At 40.6% G+C, this 21,211-nt stretch overlaps 1 protein-coding gene across 1 annotated transcript in view; it reads right to left on the bottom strand.

Moving 5' to 3' along the window:
* LOC126317237 (uncharacterized) overlaps positions 1-21,211 on the bottom strand; it is an 86,407-nt gene that overhangs the window by 51,310 nt on the left and 13,886 nt on the right. The window contains exons 2-3 of the mRNA XM_049993103.1: positions 15,241-15,423; positions 12,220-12,403 (exon numbers count right to left, since the gene is read on the bottom strand). Coding sequence (XP_049849060.1) covers positions 12,220-12,403; positions 15,241-15,423 — 367 coding nt within the window. The remainder of the gene's footprint in view (positions 1-12,219; positions 12,404-15,240; positions 15,424-21,211) is intronic.

Genomic DNA, 21,211 nt, shown 5'->3' with positions numbered 1-21,211 from the left:
TTTTATCACGACGCTACTAATGAGTGACAATTTACAATGTTGCTTTTGCGGTGTATCTGTTTTATATCTGCACAGTTTTTCTGAATCATTCTGGAAAGTAAAACATGTTTTAGTAGTAACTTTTGTGGTATAGCTACAATGAGACAGCCTTTTCCGTAGCACAACAATACATTACATCACAGTACTTCCTTCATCACGGCAATAAGCGTAATAACTAAGATACCTATAAGCAAAGCAACTCACTTCGTTTCTTACGAGGTAAGTGCATTGACTTCAGCAGAACTTTGCTTACAGAGGACGATAACTACGACACTTCCACAGAATTATCTTACAAGTCGCACATTTAGCGCTACAGGACATGCATTTGAGTGATTAATTTTGTACTTGAACCATTTATTTTTTAAGATTTTTGAATTACAAAGGTTTTCCGTGATACATTTCATTCCATTGCTGTAATCTATAACACCTGAGGGTATAATTACATTAATCCTTAGGGGAGTACACGCTTACTTTGTGAACCATGTGTCTGGCAAGCACAAGGAGCCCTACCTAATATGGTATTTGCTTATACAACTTTACACATCAGTGCCATATTTCTCCAACACAGAATTACACAGCTATCTGATTATTTAACAGAGAAACAAACACTGTTCACTACATCAGTGACAGATGTTTACGTAATTACACAGTTGTATAACAAGAAGGGGAAGGGTAAACTGGCTGGGCTGATAGCAGGAAATTTAAAGGGGTGAGGAACTACATCTCATGGTGGTAACTCTTTTTTAGTGTAAGATCAATGTCCAGTGGGAAACTCAGCCAGGCAAGTACTAAAGATGTTAAAAAAGTTCAAGATACTCACAAAAGTAAAATGAAAAAGTTAGTATATTTCATCAAAATGTTGGGGGACTGAAGAATAAAATTGATGAGCTTCTGCTTTGTTTAGAAGATATAGAAACTGAGAATGTAATAGAAGTACTATGCCTGTCTGAGCATCACATTGTCACTGATATGCAAAAGGTTAGCATCAATGGGTACAAATTAGCTGCACATGTAAGTAGAGATAAAATGATGAGAGGAGGAGTTGCCATATATGTCAAAAGCTTCCACAGCGCAAAACATTTAGAAACTAAAAAATTTTGTGTAGCGCAACATATGGAAGTATGTGCCACTGAACTAAAACTAAATGATGGCACTTTTATAATTGTAACAGTGTATAGGTCCCCCTCAGGGAATTTCCAGCTATTTCTAGAAAACTTGGATGCCTTGTTGTGCTATCTGTCAGACAGGGGGAAGCAAATTATCATTTGTGGGGATTTCAATGTTGATTCCCTGAAAGAGTGTGATAGGAAGAATGACCTTGTAGTATTACTCAGTTCTTTCAATTTGAGCTCCGTCATTTCATGATACATTTTTAAGGGTATTTGAAAATTGTTTTCCCAAGAAAACAGTGAAACATAATTCCAAGAAAACATAAAAAAAACCTTGGCTAACTACAGGAATAAGAATATCTTGCAACCGTAAAAGAGAACTGTATGTAACAACAAGAGGGAGTACTGACCCCGAAATTGTTCAATATTATAAAAACTATTGTGCGGTACTAAGAAAAGTTATTAAAAAGTCCAGAAGCATGTGTATCATGTCTGAGATCAGTAACTCTGATAATAAAATTAAAGCAATTTGGAATATTATTGAAAGGGAAATAGGGCAACCAAGAGCACAGGAAGACTTTAGTGCCATAAAACTGAATGACAAATGTACTAACAAACAATCTGAAATTGGAAATATATTCAATAATCATTTTTTAAATGTTGCGGAGAAAGTAGGATCTAGAGCTTCACTAGAAGAGGCAAGGCTTCTAATAGAAGAGGTCATACCTGTGCAGTTTGAACCTCTCCCTCTGAAATCAGTAAAATAATAAACTCACTGAAAAGTAAAAGCTCTTACGGAACTGATGGCATTTCCAGCAAGATACTTAAAGCTTGTTCCCTACAGATAAGTAGGATTCTCAGCCACGTATGTAATAGCTCTTTGGAGCAGGGTGTTTTCCCCGATAGACTGAAATATGCCATTGTAAAACCATTGCATCTCTCTGACAGCTCTATCAAAATTTTTTGAGAAAGTAATGTATTCAAGAGTAGCTTCACATATATGTAAAAATAAAGTACTAACAAAATGTCAGTTTGGTTTTCAGAAAGGCTTTTCAACAGAAAATGCTATATACACTTTCACTGATCAAATATTAAATGCTCTGAATAACTGGACATCACCCATTGGTATTTTTGTGATCTCTCAAAGGCCTTTGACTGTGTAAATCATGGAATTCTTTTAGATAAGCTAAATCATTATGGTTTGAGGGGGGGGAGTGCACAAATGGTTTAATTCATACTTAACTGGAAGAATGCAGAAAGTTGAAATAAGTGGTTCATGTAATGTTAATACAACAGCTGATTGCTCAAACTGGGGGGCTATCAAGCACGGGGTCCCACAGGGTTTGGTCTTAGGTCCTTTACTGTTCTTGATATACATTAATGACTTACCATTCCATATTGATGAGGATGCAAAGTTAGTTCTTTTTGCTGATAATACAAGTATAGTAATAACATCCAAAAACCAAGAACTAAGTGATGTAATGGTAAATGATGTTTTTCACAAAATTATTAAGTGGTTCTCAGCAAACGGACTCTCTTTAAATTTTGATAAAACACAGTATATACAGTTCCGTACAGCAAATGGCACAACTCCAGTAATAAATATAGACTTTGAACAGAAGTCTGTAGCTAAGGTAGAATTTTCAAAATTTTTAGGTGTGTCCATTGATGAGAGGTTAAACTGGAAGCAACACATTGATGGTCTGCTGAAACGTCTGAGTTCGGCTACGTATGCTATTAGGGTTATTGCAAATTTTGGTGATAAGAATCTCAGTAAATTTGCTTACTATGCCTACTTTCATTCACTGCTTTCGTATGGTATCATATTCTGGGGTAATTCATCGTTGAGTAGAAAAGTATTCATTGCTCAAAAACGTGTAATCAGAATAATTGCTGGAGCCCACCCATGGTCATCTTGCAGACATCTATTTAAGGATCTAGGGATCCTCACAGTAACCTCACAGTATATATATTCACTTATGAAATTTGTTGTTAATAATCCAACACAGTTCAAAAGTAATAGCAGTGTGCATAGCTATAACACCAGGAGAAAGGATGATCTTCACTATGCAGGGTTAAATCTGACTTTGGCACAGAAGGGGGTAAATTATGCTGCCACAAAAGTCTTTGGTCACCTACCAAACAGCATCAAAAGCCTGACAGATAGTCAACCAACATTTAAAAACAAATTAAAAGAATTTCTAGATGACAACTCCTTCTATTCATTGGCTGAATTTTTAGATATAAATCAAGGGAGGGAAAAAAACTAACTTAAGCATTAGTGTCATGCAATATTTTGTGTAATGTAATATCTTGTACAGACATCTTTCATTAACCTGACACGTTCCACATCATTACGAAGTGTCATATTTATGATCTATGGAACAAGTATTAATCTAATCTAATCTTCACACTTATGAAATTGTATTTTGTCTGTACTTTGTGAACTGTTCATATTTTTTCATAACCATTGTGATACTATGAGAGCTTTGAATGATGTATTTGGTATGGAATCATGATTTGTAAAGTACGTTTGAGGCAGATGACACTTTTGACATGAGCAGAGAAATTTTTTAGGTTTTGAAAATATTGAAGGAAGCTACAACGATTTTGAAATTCGGCTGAGGTTTTATGATGTTATAATGACGATGTGTATTACACTGTTGCGGTATGTTTATGATCAATAAGCTGATGCTATATGAGGAATTTGATTATGCTAGGTATTTATTATGATGAAATATTGAAGAAGTGTCTACGAATATGTATATGTGTAATAAGGTAAGGAATAATGAGTAGTGCTTAGGGACTCTGGTTTGTGAAAAAGGTTGTTGGAAACCAAGAATCGTACTTTAAGAGTTATGAAATGTATGTAAATGCGTGAATGTATTACAATGCCGACGAAAATTTTTTGTACACTGTTACATCAATAGGATTTTGTTTCTACAGATTTGTAACGCAAATTCTTGACCTGTGAAATTTTTTATATGAGACTGCCACTGTAGCTGAAACTGGTGTCGTAAATATTTCGGTAAGAAAGCTAAGTGACCACCTGCACGTAATGCGTCGTGGGCACCCAGCTGCGTGACAGCCACCTGGAAACAAGCCATTAGTGAGTGCCTTTCAGAGGCACAGGTGGAGAAAAAAAAAGAGGCCATTATCCTCGCTATTGACATTTCTTTGTAGAAAGCATCGCAACTACGACACGCTCAAACTTGAAAACATATGATTACACTGTGGAGCTCTTAATTTATAATATTTACTAAAATGTCTAATGATACGATGAGAAACATTTCACGGTTATTGTCTTGCTAGTTGAGAGAAACGCCATATACCTTGCTTTATGTATTTATTTACTCATTTTGTTTAATATCTAGTTTCTAGCTGCACTGCAGCATTGGTTTAAATAAAATTTAATAGATGCACTAATATAGTTATTTTATGCCTACAGATTCAGTAAATAATAATTTTATTATTACTTCCAAAAAAAACGAGGAAGCACAAAAAGACATTTCCACTTCACAGGAATTGCGTACATAATTTTTGTCAGTGACTTGGTAACTTATCTGCTAGTGTAAGTTCTCGTGATGCATCACCCTAGTGTTATGATGTGACATAGGTATTAACCATGGCCATTTTTACTGTAATATTTTTCCTGCTTCAGCTTTGTCATGTTTAGATGTAAATTATTGCATTTGCTGCTGCTGTTTGCCAGGCATAATGTTATTGAATTTGACTTTGTATTACTCTGTTAAGCCAGCTTTACTACGGATTAATTTTTCTTGTTGCTGCACATTGGCTCATATTAGTTGTAATGTTGCATTTGCTTGGTAATTTAGATTTACTGTAGCTTGCTTTGCCACTTTGCCTTTTTTGTCGTTGCTGTTTGTGTTAATTGTTTTGTGCTGCTGCATTGCGTCGTCCCTTAGTTTAGCATCTGAGCTCAGCAGATTTAAGTTAGCTTAAGTGGGGGTAGACTATATAAGAAACTAACTATGATGAATTGGAAGAAACGCATTGAGAAGCTATAAGAAAATGGTTTGGCCAAAACAGTAGTGTACAGTGGAGAAAAACTATTTTTGAAAGAGGATGTGAACAGAACACAGAAAGCATGCTTGGATAGGATTTTTTTTTTGGCTGGAGCAAATGTTGAAATAAGAGGGACGATCTATGGAATGAAGTTTTGGGTTGGACTGCAGTACCAAATGTTACACTGAAAACAAACCCTGTCCTTTCCTTTTGTGTTATCCCACTATATGTTTGTGTAACTTAGTGTATATATTTTCTTCCTGTGCCTGTGTACTCTTTCATAGAATTTTTCTCTTCTAATACTAATGATGAGGAATACTGTTATCCTCAAATATAATTTGCATTAATAACAAGTTATTTACTTCGTAAAGATGTTTATACATTATTTATTCTGTTTTGTTCTAATGCTTATGTGTGAAGTTGATTTTTCGAAAGTTATTCTGATCTTTTATGTATGTACTTACGTCATGATTTTTGTAACACTGATGTGCATGTTTATTTCTATTCTTTTGTAAAGACCCTATTACTAAAAATGTTATTTGTATTATTATGTTTTAATGATGTATTTTGTACCTTTGTTATTGTATTCTTATGTTATAAAATTGTAATTGAATCCAGTTCACCAAAGTAAGTAACTTGTAAGTTACATTTCACTGCACATGTTTCTGTTGGTCATAGTATATGGACAATATGTTAGAAGTAGGGACTGTTAGTGTTTGGATGTGTGTAGATAATTCAGCAAGGGACTGGATAACAGCATTGCTGGTTCTAAGGACATTTCAAAAAAAATTTTATGAGTGCACGAGTGGTGGCTTATGGGCTTGCTATATTGTCCGCAAGACTTTTCAATGGTGATTGTGCACCTGCACAGTAGCAACAGATGGTTGCTGGCCATCTCTACAAGGACTACATTGGGTCTGCATCTTTGATGACCCACCAATATCGTTATTTCTACAAGGACTGCAGTGGGTCTGCACCTATGGTGGCCCACCAATACTGTAATCTCAACCAGGACTATAGTGGGTCTGCTCTGTGATGACCTACCTACCAGTATTCTTCAAAACTTCGACTGACTCTGCTGTGGGTTTGCTCTGTTGTGGCCCATTACCTGTCTGCATGTCAAGAGTCAGCACTGTCTTTCCATTGGAAGGACAAAACTACTTCTTCAAGACTGCATGGAAATCCACTACTTCCATGTGCATTCTCTTTTACTACTCAGAGGTTGAGAAAAACACTGCAATTTTATTGTGATGAACGATCAGGACTGTCTTTATGGACTGTGAGAAAATTTTAGCTTTTAACCAACATTGTATCGATAAGTGTGTGTATTTCATTTCTTTGTTATTGTAAATATGAAAAAAAATTCAAATCTGTATTGGCCACTGTCCAAAACAATTTGTAAAATTTTTTGTGGGGAGCATGGAGGCTATGTAAGTAGGCTGTGCTGGTTTTTTATACTGGTAACGCCACGTAGCGCTCTGTATGAAAATCACTGGCTGTGCTGCGTGCAGTCTCTGGCTGGTTGGCATTGTTGTAATACTCGCCATTGTAGTGTTGGGCAGTTGGCTGTTAACAGCGTGTAGCGTTGCGCAGTTGGAGGTGAGCCGCCAGCAATGGTGGATGTGGGGAGAGAGATGGCGGAGTTTTGAAATTTTGTAAGACTGGATGTCATGAACTGCTATATATATTATCACTATTAAGGTAAATACATTGTTTGTTCTCTATCAAAATCTTTCATATGCTAACCATGCCTATCAGTAGTTAGTGCCTTCAGTAGCTAGAATCTTTTATTTAGCTGGCAGTAGTGGCGCTCGCTGTATTGCAGTAGTTCGAGTAACAAAGATTTTTGTGAGGTAAGTGATTTGTGAAACGTATAGGTTAATGTTAGTCAGGGCCATTCTTTGTAGCGATTACTGAAAGTCAGCTTGCGTTGCGCTAAAAATATTGTGTGTCAGTTTAAGCACAGTAACGTATAATTGTTCAAAGTGAACGTTTCAGTATCTACTTAGATGAATGTGTGCTTCGTCTGTCCACAAAATGTTCCACAGCCAATCACTGTCCACTTCCATGCAAGCAAGAAATTCTAAAGCACGTCAACAGGAAGCCACACAGCTTTACAAGCAGAGCGCGATCCTGCAGTGAGACAGTCATGGCGAACGTCACAGACGCGAAAGGAAGAAAAGTCGTGTAATCGGCGCGTTTATACGAACTTCAATGCGTCGTGCGCATGACAAGTGTTTTCATTTAGGTGATCTGGCAAATATTGTGCCATCAATTTTCACACTACTTATTTTTCTTCTGCCATACGTTTTCCCGCTTCTCCGATAATATTTCGTTGCGATTTGACGTCATTCTGACCAGTGGGGTTATTTCTACAGCGTTTTAAAAGTTTAACTTTAATTATAATCATCCTGTATATATAGTGGGATGACAAGTCATGGGAAACCTCTGAATACAGTATCGGTCCTACTTTTGTCTGGGATAGTGCAGCAATTCGACGTGGTATGGACTCAACAAGTAGTTGGAGGTACCCTGCAAAAATACTGAGCCATACTGCCTCTATAGCCGTCCATAGTTGCGAAAGTGTTGCTGATGCACGAACTAATTAATCAATTACATCTGATATGTGTTCGGCGGGGTTTATGTCGGGCGATCTGGGTGGCCAATTCATTTGCTCAAATCGTCCAGAATTGTGGCCGTAAGATGGCGTATTACCATCCATCAAAATTCAATCGTTGTTCGGCTGCAGATGGTCCATGTAAACACAGCGTACATCATTAAGGCCGGTTCCCACGAGGGCTGGCGCGCGTCAGCGGCACGGCGCGGCGGACTGCGTCGCGGTCTGACATGTCGAATTGCTTCAGCTGCCGCCTACCGCGCCACAGGTGCGCGCCGCCAATCACAGAACGCGCTGAGCGTGACGTCAGGTACGGAACCCCGGGCCACGCGAACTTTCGCCGAACCGCTGCCGCGGGCGCGGTGGCAGCTATGAAATACTTATCATCCGATTCCAAGGAAACTATTCGGTACAAAAATTTGATTCTTAGGCATGTTACAGCCTGATATATTCTCTCGATAAAGGACCGATTTCTTTTCGTTATTCGTGATGGTTACTTGCTGTATCGCATTTGCGAAAACCTTTACACGAAATTTTAATGAGTGTGCAGAGGTAAAAACGCATTGCGTGGACTTTGCGTACAGTTCATTTTAGGTAATACATTATTGCGTATGAAATTTAGTCAACATATCGAAATTGTTTTTAAAGCTGAGAGCAGATAGATAGCTATCACCGTACTCGAGATATTGACGCGACCGGTACTTCGTCCTGCTCGTCGTAAACCATTTGGTTGTATCAACCGCAAATTTCGTAAACGGTTCAAGAAATCGAAACGTGTTTTTTTGCAAACGATAACTTGTGAAAAGTCGCATGATAAATATCCTAAATCTGTTTTGTCTACCGAGATATGAAAGTAACTACAGTTTTTCAGAAGGGATAGATGAATTTTTTTAAACAGAATTTAATAGCATGTGGAATGAGAAGTTAAACCGAAACTAATTTGCTGGTATGTCATAAGATGTAATTTAATAAATATCTAGAGCTATTGATTATTTCCTTTGGTAAGTAACAAACTTTTTTTTCTTCATCCAATGTACTTTACTGATTCAAGACGCGTTTCGCCTTTTACTTTAAGGCATCTTCGGTGGAATCTAGAATGATTCAGTTTTGTTTTGATATGTGATACTTGCAGATTATAAAACAGTTCACATCTTATTTTATGTGAATGACTGATTACTTACAGTGAATCGGGTTTTTGGCGGACATATACGTTTCTCCTCAACGGGTCACATGCTGGAGGTTGAATTAAAACTTAGATTATGGAACATAAGCACATTTTAATGTTCGCTCTTTTTTCTTCTGTCACTAGCAGTAGACTTTTACCGAAAACTCTGATTTGAAGTCGTAACTACAGTGTGTTCACCACATGCCCCCCCTTCCTGTCTGGTTTGTTTATGTACATGTTGGCAACCTGCAGAATTATATGCTGAAAACTAATGTTTGTTTATTTTTGTTCTCCTTATATCTGTATGTGTGTGTGGCTAGCCAGTGATAGTTATAGAAAGTTGAAAGTGAATCCAGTAGTTGTCAGACAGTGATTGAAAGATTTGGTGTTCAGCTGATTTCAGTTTTGGTTTAAATGTTCCGGGGAGGAGTAAATTCACTGCTTACATTAATAGACAAAATAGTAGAATAGTATTTCAACAGACGATTATTATCGGAGTAGTATGAGCCAACCCCTTTGTCCTCACTCTTTGACGCCCCATAATACGTCCTGTCAACTAACCCCTATTGTTGTCAAAGTTGTGCCGTAATTTCCTCTTCCGCCTCTATTTCATTCCGTACCTCTTCTTTAGTCACACGATCCTGGTATCTAATCTTATTTATCCACTCCAGGCAAGTGCCGCGATGGTTCCTCTGAAAGGGGAAGGCCGACTTCCTTCCCCATCCTTCCCTAATCCGATGAGACCGATGACCACGCTGTCTGGTCTCCTTCCCTAAACCAACCAATCTTATTGATCACCACGTTTTGAAAGCGTCCATTGTCTTCTTGACAGAACTTTTCATCGTCCACGTTTCACTTACATACAAGGCTGTAAAATAGTATCCAACCACTAGAATTTATATTTGGTGTGAACAAATTTTCTTTTTCAGAACGCTTGTCTTGCTATTGACAGTCTTCAGTCAGGTTTGGGTCTGCACCAAGAAATGCCTTACAATTTAAAATTGGTTTCGAAAACTCTGTTCCAAGTATATATTATTCTTTCGTGATTCTTAAGCAAGGTGCTGGCAATGATTACATTATGCTCTGTGGGAAATTCTATCAGGTGGCTTCCACTTTCATCCTTCCACCTAGTCTTTGTGTTCTTACTGTTTTCGTGTACCTGCTACCGTATCACATTTTAAATTTTTGTCTCGCTTAACTATCTGAATAATCTCTTTTGTCGTACACTGTTTCAATGTGTTAGGAGACAGTGAACAATCGTGAACGGTAGTCATGAAATCTGTTTATGGTGAAATGAGAAAACGTGAATAATGAAATATGTGAAAGAGTACATTGTACAGAAAATGAAAACTTGGTACGTCCTCACCCAACTTCGTCTTTCCTTCGTGTAGTGTAAGATATAGTTAATCAGACGCACCGCGCGTTTCAGTGGGTCCCGGCGCGTACCTCAGTGGCTGTGCGTCACTGGCTACCGCCAGCGTCTGCCGCTTCCAGATGGGATTGCCAATTCCTCGAGCCGGCCCGTCAAAGCGGGAAACGCTCGCCGCTGCCGTTGCCTCACGCCGCGCTGCCGCTCTCTAGTGGGAACCGGCCTTTATGGAGCCACGACCAGCCTGCACAGTGTCTTGTTGACAGCTTGTGACAATGACTTGGTGAGGTCTCCGCCAAACTCGAACCCTACCATAAGCTTTTTTTAACGCTGCATCAATACTTACGTAAACACAGTTTGTAGCTGTAATATTTGTCTTAAAGAGGCCAGATGGTAGGCGGATATTTGCGATTATTTTTTATATTTATGGTAGGTGTAGTCAAGAACTGAAATATTATAGTGCCAAAGAAGTTTGATGCAACTCTCAAAAATTCTCGAGAAAGCTGACGTTGAATATTTTAGGATACGTTTAATTCACTAAAGTTACAGCTGTTGTCACGTCGGGCCTCGTGGCTTACTTGGTGCAGTCAGAGAATGGTAAAGAGGTAATCGATGGATCACTGGCTCGGATCTCACTATTTTTCGGTTTACTTGTTTCGTTCTGTCCAAATACCTATATCACTTAAATCTAGAGTTAATCAAATGTATGTTAATTAATACGTATATGATCATCATTTTTACGGAAATGCGCGTCTTCTTCTTTCTAATGACGTATAGCCCTCGCTTCAAATAAAAATTCTTAACAGTTATAGATAAAATAAAGGCTTCATAATAAAGACTACTTAAATTTTCAAAAGTTACAGATTTATTAACAATTTGTTATAAAATGTCGATCGTTAAGAATTTATATTTGCAATGAAAACTGAAATTTTGCGTGTGATACGTATTTTAAAAAAATAAGACTGGCATTTCTCATAAAAGTGATAGTTGGCTTGTGTTAATTAGCATACATATGATGTATTTTGCATGTAAATGGCGTAGGTATTCGAAGTGAATGAAAAAATTAGAACGAAAAGGAAGACGACAGTGAGATTCGAACGAGCGATCCAGTTAATACCCTAATACGATCGATATTTGAGTTCTGAACTTCACGAACCATAAGTACAAAAAATTACAAAAATTCGATTGCTGGATTATCTCATTGTTAGTATGTTAGGCATTACACTTCTTAATGAGTAAATTAATACAGTATTTTAAATTTTTAAATTCAGACATAAAAATATGAAATACTGACAGACAAAGTTTAGGTGCCCCTGGAAGCTGTCCATCCGCGTCCAACCACCCTGATTTAGGTTTTCCATAATTTTCCTAATTCGTTTCAGGTAAATGCCGGGATGGTTCCTTCGAAACAGCATGGCCGACTTCCTTCCCCATCCTTCCCTAATCCAATGGGACCCATGACCTGGCTGTTTGGTCCTCTCCCGCAAATCAACCAACGAAGTACGTCAGAGACTTGTTGTCAGCATCGTAACAGGTCATGTAAGCTGTACGGAACTGTAACCAAAATGTTTGGGGGACTTTAATGGGAATCAACCTAATGAAGACGGTGTAGTTCCCGCGAAAATTTATTATGTTGGTTGAATTTAGAAAAGCTGCATTTAAAGATGTCTGTGCGAATATATGCTACCACCGTCGTATACCTCGAACCAGAGGATTTGTAAGAATAAGGTGAGACAGATTAGGGTGGATACAGGGCCTTACAGGCAGTTAGTTTCCAGTCGCACAATAGCCGAATCGAACAGAACAGAAAATGGCCAATATCACCACATATCAGCACTCCACAATGTATACTGGTGTACATGTAGGGCAGATGTCGATGAAGTAGAGAACGTACCTCTGAGGTCCCCGTAGCCCGGGACGTCCCCCACGTAGCAGAGGTCCAAGTGCGGGAACTCCCTGGAGAGCCGGTCCAGCTCCCTGGAGGCTGCGAAGCGGTCTCCAGGAGGCACGTCGTGATAGACGCGCATCGTCCAGCCAGGGTACAGGCCCCCGATGGCTGCCGCGTTGCGCTCGATGCCCTGCACGTCACCATGGCACCTCGTCGTGTCTCAGGAAAAAACACACTGCTCTACTCACATACGCCGAATGAGTCACAATTCTCCCTGATCGACACAGAACTGCTTTTCGCACCGTAACTCAAATTACACTAACAGTAAAAAATCGCAGTATCAAAAAATAATTAATGTAGAGTAACGAAGGAATACTCTCTTTCAAATTCTAAAGGTGGCACGGGTAAAATACAGGGAGCGAAAAGCTACTTACAATTTGTACAGAAACCAGATGGCAGTTATAAGAGTTGAGGGGCATGAAAGGGAAGCAGTGGTTGGGAAGGGAGTGAGACAGGGTTGTAGCCTATCCCCGATGTTATTCAATCTGTATATTGAGCAAGCAATAAAGGAAACAGAAGAAAAATTCGGAGTAGGTATTAAAATCCAAGGAGAAGAAATAAAAACTTTGAGGTTCGCCGATGACATTGTAATTCTGTCAGAGACAGAAAAGGACTTGGAAGAGCAGTTGAACGGAATGGACAGTGTCTTGAAAGGAGGGTATAAGATGAACATCAACAAAAGCAAAATGAGGATAATGGAACGTAGTCGAATTAAGTCGGGTCATGCTACGGGAATTAGATTAGGAAATGAGACACTTAAAGTAGTAAAGGAGTTTTGCTACTTGGGGAGCAAAACAACTGATGATGGTCGAAGTAGAGAGGATATAAAATGTAGACAGGCAATGGCAGGGAAAAGCGTTTCTGAAGAAGAAAAATTTGTTAACATGGAGTATACATTTAAGCGTGAGAAAGTCGTTTCTGAAAGTATTTGTATGGAGTGTAGCCGCGTATGGAAGTGAAACATGGACGATAAATAGATTAGACAAGAAGAGAATAGAAGCTTTCGAAATGTGGTGCTACAGAAGAATGCTGAAGATTAGATGGGTAGACCACATAACTAATGAGGAGGTATTGAATAGAATTGGGGAGAAGAGGAGCTTGTGGCACAACTTGACTAGAAGAAGGGATCGGTTGGTTGGACATGTTCTGAGACATCGAGGGATCACCAATTTAGTATTGGAGGGCAGCGTGAAGGGTAAAAATCGTAGAGGCAGACCAAGAGATGAATACACTAAGCAGATTCAGAAGGATGTAGGCTGCAGTAGGTACTGGGAGATGAAGGAGCTTGCACTGGATAGAGTAGCTTGGAGAGCTGCATGAAACCAGTCTCAGGACTGAAGACCACAACAACAACAACCTCGGAAACAGTCTGCTTCATCTGCTACAAGACATGCCTTTAACAGTGCGACGAAGCATAGTACATACACGAGAGAGCCGCTCCTTATTTCAGTGATGATGCTCATTGGTTTCTGAACAAGAGATTCCGTGACAGGTGGAGGGACAGAGGTGACCAATTCCCTGGCCTCTTCTTACTTATCTGGACCCAAACCTACTAGGCTTTTACAGGATGATTTTTCACTCTGCAAAAGAGTGTGTTCTGATTTTAAGCATTCTAGCAATTTAAAACTGTGCTGCGGACCGGCACCATTGCCTTTTTGCGGGAATGTGGTCCACAGCCAGAGCTATCGAAGCGCCACTCAGAAGACCAGAAGACGCCCTTACATCCCAGTGCCGAACACAGTGGGAGATAAGGAAGAGGAGGACGGAAAGCTTTGAGGTGGGTTCGTGATTCGCGCTTGGCTTGCACACTGGCCTGCTAAAGCACTTGCGATAGTTGAAGCGGGTCGACGCGTGCCAACATCGACTCAAAGAAAGGCGTCGGCGCTTGTTGGTGACGTCACGTCAGCTAGGCACGGCGAACGCCAGGTCTGTTGTACGCAGAAACGTCTGGGCGTGCTTATCACTGTGAATCTCTTATTTTTGGACAAAATGTTTGGTATTGTTTTGGATTCTGCAGTTTTATTTAGATGAAAGATTTTCTTACCATCGTAAAGCTACAAATGAAGATGATAGTTCTGTATTACTGAACCTGTCGAAACAAATGTAGATCAATATGAGAAGATGCTTTGCCCTATTGCAAGCTTAGGAAATTTTACATTCAAGTAACTAAATTTACTTGATCCATTTTGCTATCGAAACTTACCCCAACCCCCTTACAATGAACTCGTTTCTTTTATTTATTTTCGTTTGACATCGTCAGTGGAAATGTGAACTAATTTACATGTGTAAATGTTCAACTGTTGCCAGTCATTAGACTACAGTCGTTTTCAACGAAAGGAATACTAAACAGGAAACAAAATAAATTCATATATCGAAAATACTGCTGAGCTTAAACTTTTTTAAACATGCACATTAGAAAAGACAAGTATTCCCCTCTTGCAACTGAAAAGAGGAACTTTATTAGAAAAAAAAAATTATTTGATAAAACAAGTAACTCTCTTTTGCCTCTTCTTCTGTCCCCCACCCCCTCCCCCAACGTGTACAATCGCAAGATATTTCATTAACATTCAGTGCTCCTCACCCCATAGTTAACCAACATACCTAAAGAAGAGCACCAATATGTTCACAATTTCTTGTAAAAGCAACCCAATACAAACGTAACTTCCTCAGATTTACAAATAAGGTAAAGAAGCACGAATTCTGTTGCTGCTGGACCATGAAGTTGTTTTTGTATATCAGTCCTTAAAACAGGTGTAAATTTAAGTTCATAAGTACACTATTTGTTAAGAAGTGTAATGAATTGCACAATTAATTGGTCAACTACGGCCAATAGTTTCACATTTTCCTGTGTCATGGAGGGAGACACCACCATGCCTGCAACAGACCTGGCGTTCGTCGCGCCCGGCTGATGTGACGTCACCAAGAAGCACCCAGGCCTTCCTTTGAGTTGGCGTCGCGCGTGCTCACCGTGTAGTAGCCCCTGGTGTTGTTGACGTCGCCGTAGTAGCTGAAGGCGACCACCCGCTGCCCGGGTCCGCGTGCCGTGGCGCCCTCTCCGCACGTGCTGTTTGGCCAGCCGGCCGCCGTCGTCACCTCTGGAGGCTCCTCCAGCGCCCCAGCCTCGGCCTCTGTCCCCGCTACCTCCTCCACCTGCAACGGTTTGGCTCTGGAGACCTCGCGAAAACGCCAGCGAGGAATGCGCTTGTAACATTCTAAATGAAAAAAAGTGATCCTCCAGAGTCAGAAGACGGCGCTAGGGCATGACGTATGAGGAACAGTACCACCCTCTACGAGGAAACCGTGCATACTGTATCTGTGGCTGCACAGTGCAGCGCACATTAAGACCGCAGTCTCTGTAACAAAGTATGATTGAGTAAATGGTCTCTAGCATGGAAACCGTGCATTTCCGAACATAAGGTCTTTAATCCTCTTTTGTTCCGTGTCCTCCCATCGATCAGTCCCTAGATTTGTACATGGTGGAAAAAATCACCCTATACATTGAAGAATTTATTTTCGTTAGGGAATAACACTCCACTTTGCCTCCACACGTCCGGAAACCACGTGTGTACGTGTACCTCACCCCTCATGGTAATGTACATGTGCGTCAGTGAAAAAGACCAATAAAAAGGTGTTAGCATGTGGACGTAATGTGCTGTTCCAGTCTCTTCTGTACCTAAGGTCCATCACCGTTCCCTTTGGATCCCTACGTAATTCGGTGCTCTCCGATACACACGATCGAACAGCGGAGGAGTGGTATTCAAGCGTCAACTTTAGGTTACAATATCTCCGGATGTAATTAACATTTTACAATGCAAAATGGCACTGATTACGTATTTGTTTATATGTTCAGATGTGCTAACAAAACTAACGGGGTTCCATTAAGAAAAACGTAGGTTTGTGTTTAGAAACATACTTCCGTGCAGTTTTGTATGGTTTGTATTAACCAATTACACTAGCCTCTCTCCTCACGTACGGACTGTGGAATCGATTCGTCAGTATTTGATGTGGTTTACGAAATATATCCAGCGACAATGTTAGGTGACTCACCCGGTATATAGCTTATGGACTCGTGGCCTCAATGCTCGAAAACCAGGTATACTGCCGATATTGTGAGACATAAGTTAAAGTTGGCAGGCGTTTCTACATCTGAAAGATGTCTATTCAAACTTCGTGTCAGTCGCATAAGAGTGACGGTATAGTGCTACTGTGAGGGCGCAAATCAGTTTGGTTTAAGTACACGCTGTAATACTTGGAAGGAATATAGCCACTGTACATGATTGCTGGCAGCGGTGCTCACGAGGATGTACGGTCGCAAGAAGACGGGCTCCAGACAGCCACGTGGCGCTACCGAGAGGGAAGAGACCATCGCTTTCGGCGTACGCTTCTGGCTCATCGTACTTCACCTGCACCAGTAATCTGAACAGCAGCTGGCACCACAGAGACACAACGAACTGTTACAAATCGGTCGCTTCAACGACAGCTCCGAGCCACACGCCCTGTATGGTCCGTTCCACTGACCCCAAACACCGCCATTTGCATCTTCAGTGGTGTCAAGCGAGAGCTCATTGGAGAACAGGGTGGAGGTCTGTCATCTTTACTGATGAAAGGTGGTTCTTTCTCGATGCCGGTGATAGCCATGAGTTGTGTAGAAGGTGGGCAGTTGAGGGCCTGCAACCAACATATCTGTACGCTAGACACACTACACCTGGTCTAGGTTGCGATTTCATGTGACAGTATGGCCGCTCCGGTGTTAAGCCTACTCCTTCATTTTATTTGACCTGTTGTGCTGCCATTCACGGACAGCATTCCGTGGGGTTTGTTTTTCAACAGGATAACGCTCGCCCACAGGGCTCTGTGGCAATCCAACATGCACTATAGAGTACCGACATATTCCTTTGGCGCGATCGATCACCGCATCTGTCTACACGCGACCACGCAGGGGACATAGTGCTACCCCACCGCCTATGCCTGTAGGTAATTAACCTGTATCAGTATCTAGAGGCCCAATGAACACTGCAAACTATCATTTGTTACTCAAGGATTTTTACTAACGCAAAATTATGACCCTGCAAATTTCAAAAGGGGAGTGGAATAGAGACACTGCAATTTAATTTTGTGACCAGGTGAGATATGTATACAGGGTGTTACAAAGAGGTACGGCCAAACTTGCAGGAAACATTCCTCACACACAAATAAAAAAAAGATGTTATGTGGACATGTGTCCGGAAATGCTTAATTTCCATGTTAGAGCTCATTTTAGTTTCGTCAGTATGTACTGTACTTTCTCGATTCACCGCCAGTTGGCCCAATTGAAGGAAGGTAATGTTGACTTCGGTGCTTGTGTTGACATGCGACTCATTGTTCTACAGTACTAGCATCAAGCACAGCAGTACGTAGCATCAACAGGTTAGTGTTCATCACGAACGTGGGTTTGCAATCAGTGCAATGTTTACAAATGCGGAGTTGGCAGATGCCCCTTTGATGTATGGATTAGCACGGGGCGATAACCGTGGCGCGGTACTTTCGTATCGAGACAGATTTCCAGAACGAAGGTGTCCCGACAGGAAGACGTTCGAAGCAATTGATCGGCATCTTAGCGAGCACGGAAAATTCCAGCCTATGACTCGCGACTGGGGAAGACCTAGAACGACGAGGACACCTGCAATGGACGAGGCAATTCTTCGTGCAGTTGACGATAACCCTAATGTCAGCGTGAGAGAAGGTGCTGCTGTATAAGGTAACGTTGACCACGTCACTGTATGGAGAGTGCTACGGGAGAACCAATTGTTTCCGTACCGTGTACAGCGTGTGCAGGCACTATCAGCAACTGATTGGCCTCCACGGGTACACTTCTGCGAATGGTTCATCCAACAATGTGTCAATCCTCATTCCAGTGCAAATGTTCTCTTTACGGATGAGGCTTCATTCCAACGTGATCAAATTGTAAATTTTCACAATCAACATGTGTGGGCTGACGAGAATCCGCACGCAATTGTGCAATCACGTCTTCAACACAGATTTTCTGTGAACGTTTGGGCAGGCATTGTTGGTGATGTCTTTATTGGGCCCCATGTTCTTCCACCTACGCTCAATGGAGCACGTCATCATGATTTCATACGGGATACTCCACCTGTGCTGCTAGGAAATGTGCGTTTACAAGTACGACACAACATGTGCACGATGGAGCTCCTGCACATTTCAGTCGAAGTGTTCGTACGCTTCTCAACAACAGATTCGGTGACCGATGGATTGGTAGAGGCGGACCAATTCCATGGCCTCCACGCTCTCCTGACCTCATCCCTCTTGACTTTCATTTATGGGGGCATTTGAAAGCTCTCGTCTCCGCAACCCCGGTACCAAATGTAGAGACTCTTCGTGCTCGTATTGTAGACGGCTGTGATACAATACGCCATTCTCCAGGGCTTCATCAGCGCATCAGGGATTCCATGCGACGGAGGGTGGATGCATGTATCCTCGCTAACGGAGGACATTTTGAACATTTCCTGTAACAAAGTGTTTGAAGTCACGCTGGTACGTTCTGTTGCTGTGTGTTTCCATTCCATGATTAATGTGATTTGAAGAGCAGTAATAAAATGAGCTCTAATATGGAAAGCAAGCGGTTCCGGACACATGTCCACATAACATATTTTCTTTCTTTGTGTGTGAGGAATGTTTCCTGAAAGTTTGGCCGTACCTTTTTGTAACACCCTGTATGCTTCAAGTGATTCAAAGGAGTTTGCCACTTCATCTAACAGTGGTGAAATCACATTAGGTGTTCCACAAGGTTCGATCATTGGTCCCCCTCCTGTTCTTGATATATGTGAATGACCTTCTTTCTTATGTGAAACAAGATGCTGAACTGACACTGTTTGCTGATTATACAAGCATAATTATTAATCCAGTAAAAGGAAATCCAATAGAAAATGATTCAAATAAGGTCTCTGTAAAAGTTATTAATTGGTTTTCTGCGAATGGGCTTGCTCTGAACTTTGAAAAAAGACAGTATATCCAATTTTCTGGTGCAAAAAGTATAATTCCTTTAATAAACATAACACATCAAAAGAAGTCAGTAGCCAGGATAAAGAATACTAACTGCTTCACAGTACATTTACTCAGTAATGAAATTTTTTCTCACCAACATGGACCAGTTTAAAATCAACAGCAACCTTCATGATTACAATACCAGAAAAAAGAAAGAACTACACTATCCTTTACTTAACCTATCTTTGGCGCAGAATGGGGTAAAATATGCTGCTATAAAACGTTTTGATGAATTACCAGATGAAATAAAATGTCTGACAGACAGCAGTAATAGTTTCAAAACCAAACAGAAATCATACCTCCTTGACAACTCCTTCTATACCATAGACGAATTCTTGAATATGAGTAAATAAATCTGGAGATCTAATATATGCATTTTGTGCCATTTAAGCTAATGTGATAGATAGTAGAAATATTTAGGTATAACACTACAATGTAAACAAAAAACAACTTGTTTCATTTGCTCATTTCTTGTTCATTTGACACGTTCCACATCATAACGGTTTTCCGTGCTATGATCAATGGAACACATAACTAACTAATTAACCAAGTTGAACTCTGCCGAAGACACTTTCAATGAGGTCTCTGAATGTCTGTGGAGGAATGTCAGTCAATTCATTTTCACTAACCCGAACCAGAGACGATAGTGGTGTTGGACGCTGGGGGCTGGGCCGAAGTCGACGGTTACTATGTTATTTGGCAAGTCAGAGAACATATATTTTGCGATCTTTGGTATTGGGTGAAGAATTTTATTAGTGAGTGAAGAAGACTACATGTTCAGTTCTTGTGACGACGCAGCCTGGCGCACTACACAATAGTGCAGAAAATGTATGAATTTAGATGGCAGTACTGAACATATATACAAGCGAGGACTAATATAAGCTCTCTATCTGGGCAACACCAGCTTAATATATGCACAGTTAAAAATATTTCCAAAAACCTTTGTGGTAACCGACGTCTATTGTGGGGTCAAGGTACAATTGGTCTCGCGATGATCACCACATCTTCAGGTTAAATTTGGCAGCATTGCATTAAGTCATTACACCAATATGATCTCCCAACTTTCTATAGGGCGCTTATCCTGGCACCATCAGATGCTATGGATATTAAAAGTAACCCATATTACTGATTCAGAAACGGTGAATAAACATCAAACACACAGTACGTGCCAATGAGACAACCATGTTACTATTGCAATATAGACTGCCCATAAACAGAAACCCTATTGTCAGAATGGGAAAGGCGTCGTGTGAGTAGGTATTTGGGATTGTACGAAAAAATAAATTAGTTCATGTCATCTCACTAATGACATTCGAAAGTCTGCAAATTCATGCACGCTCTGTTTAGAGTCTGAGTTGTGAGACATAATTTGCCTTTCCAAAAGTGAGGTTGGATCGTGGTGCCACCATTATTGCCATTGTTGGATTCGCAGCAAGTGTGTTTGCCCGTTTGTTGCTCTACCAGCGTGCTAGGAGTACTGGTATGAACAAGAGCATTTAGTACAACATTAGGGGTAGTGTTGTTAATAAAGCTGGCGTCGTACCTTGCGATACAACTGTGAGGTACAGAACTGGACGCTGAGAGTTGCAAAGACTAAACGTTGGGAACTGAAGGCTCTCTCACTGGAAATCAAATCAAAAATGAAGCTCAGTTAAATCTACTAGAGCTACGTGATAAAGGGACTTGGACGAGAAGTATACTCTTCCCTGACATTCGCGAAAGAAAGAAATGCAAGTAGACGCATGTTCCTTCTGGAGACGGTAACAATCGAACTCGAAAGCACAGTGGCAGTCGAATTCCCAGGCCTGCATGGATTACAAGCCTGCAACAAACTAGCCTGCCAGTGAACCTGTAAGTAGACTGTTCAGATTTTTATGTTAGTAACGCCACGTAGCGC

This window comes from Schistocerca gregaria, chromosome 1 (genome assembly GCF_023897955.1).
Source record: "Schistocerca gregaria isolate iqSchGreg1 chromosome 1, iqSchGreg1.2, whole genome shotgun sequence".
NCBI classification, from domain to species: domain Eukaryota; kingdom Metazoa; phylum Arthropoda; class Insecta; order Orthoptera; family Acrididae; genus Schistocerca; species Schistocerca gregaria.
The sequence above is the reverse complement of the archived record's forward strand: the minus strand, read 5'-3'. Positions and strand labels throughout refer to the sequence as shown.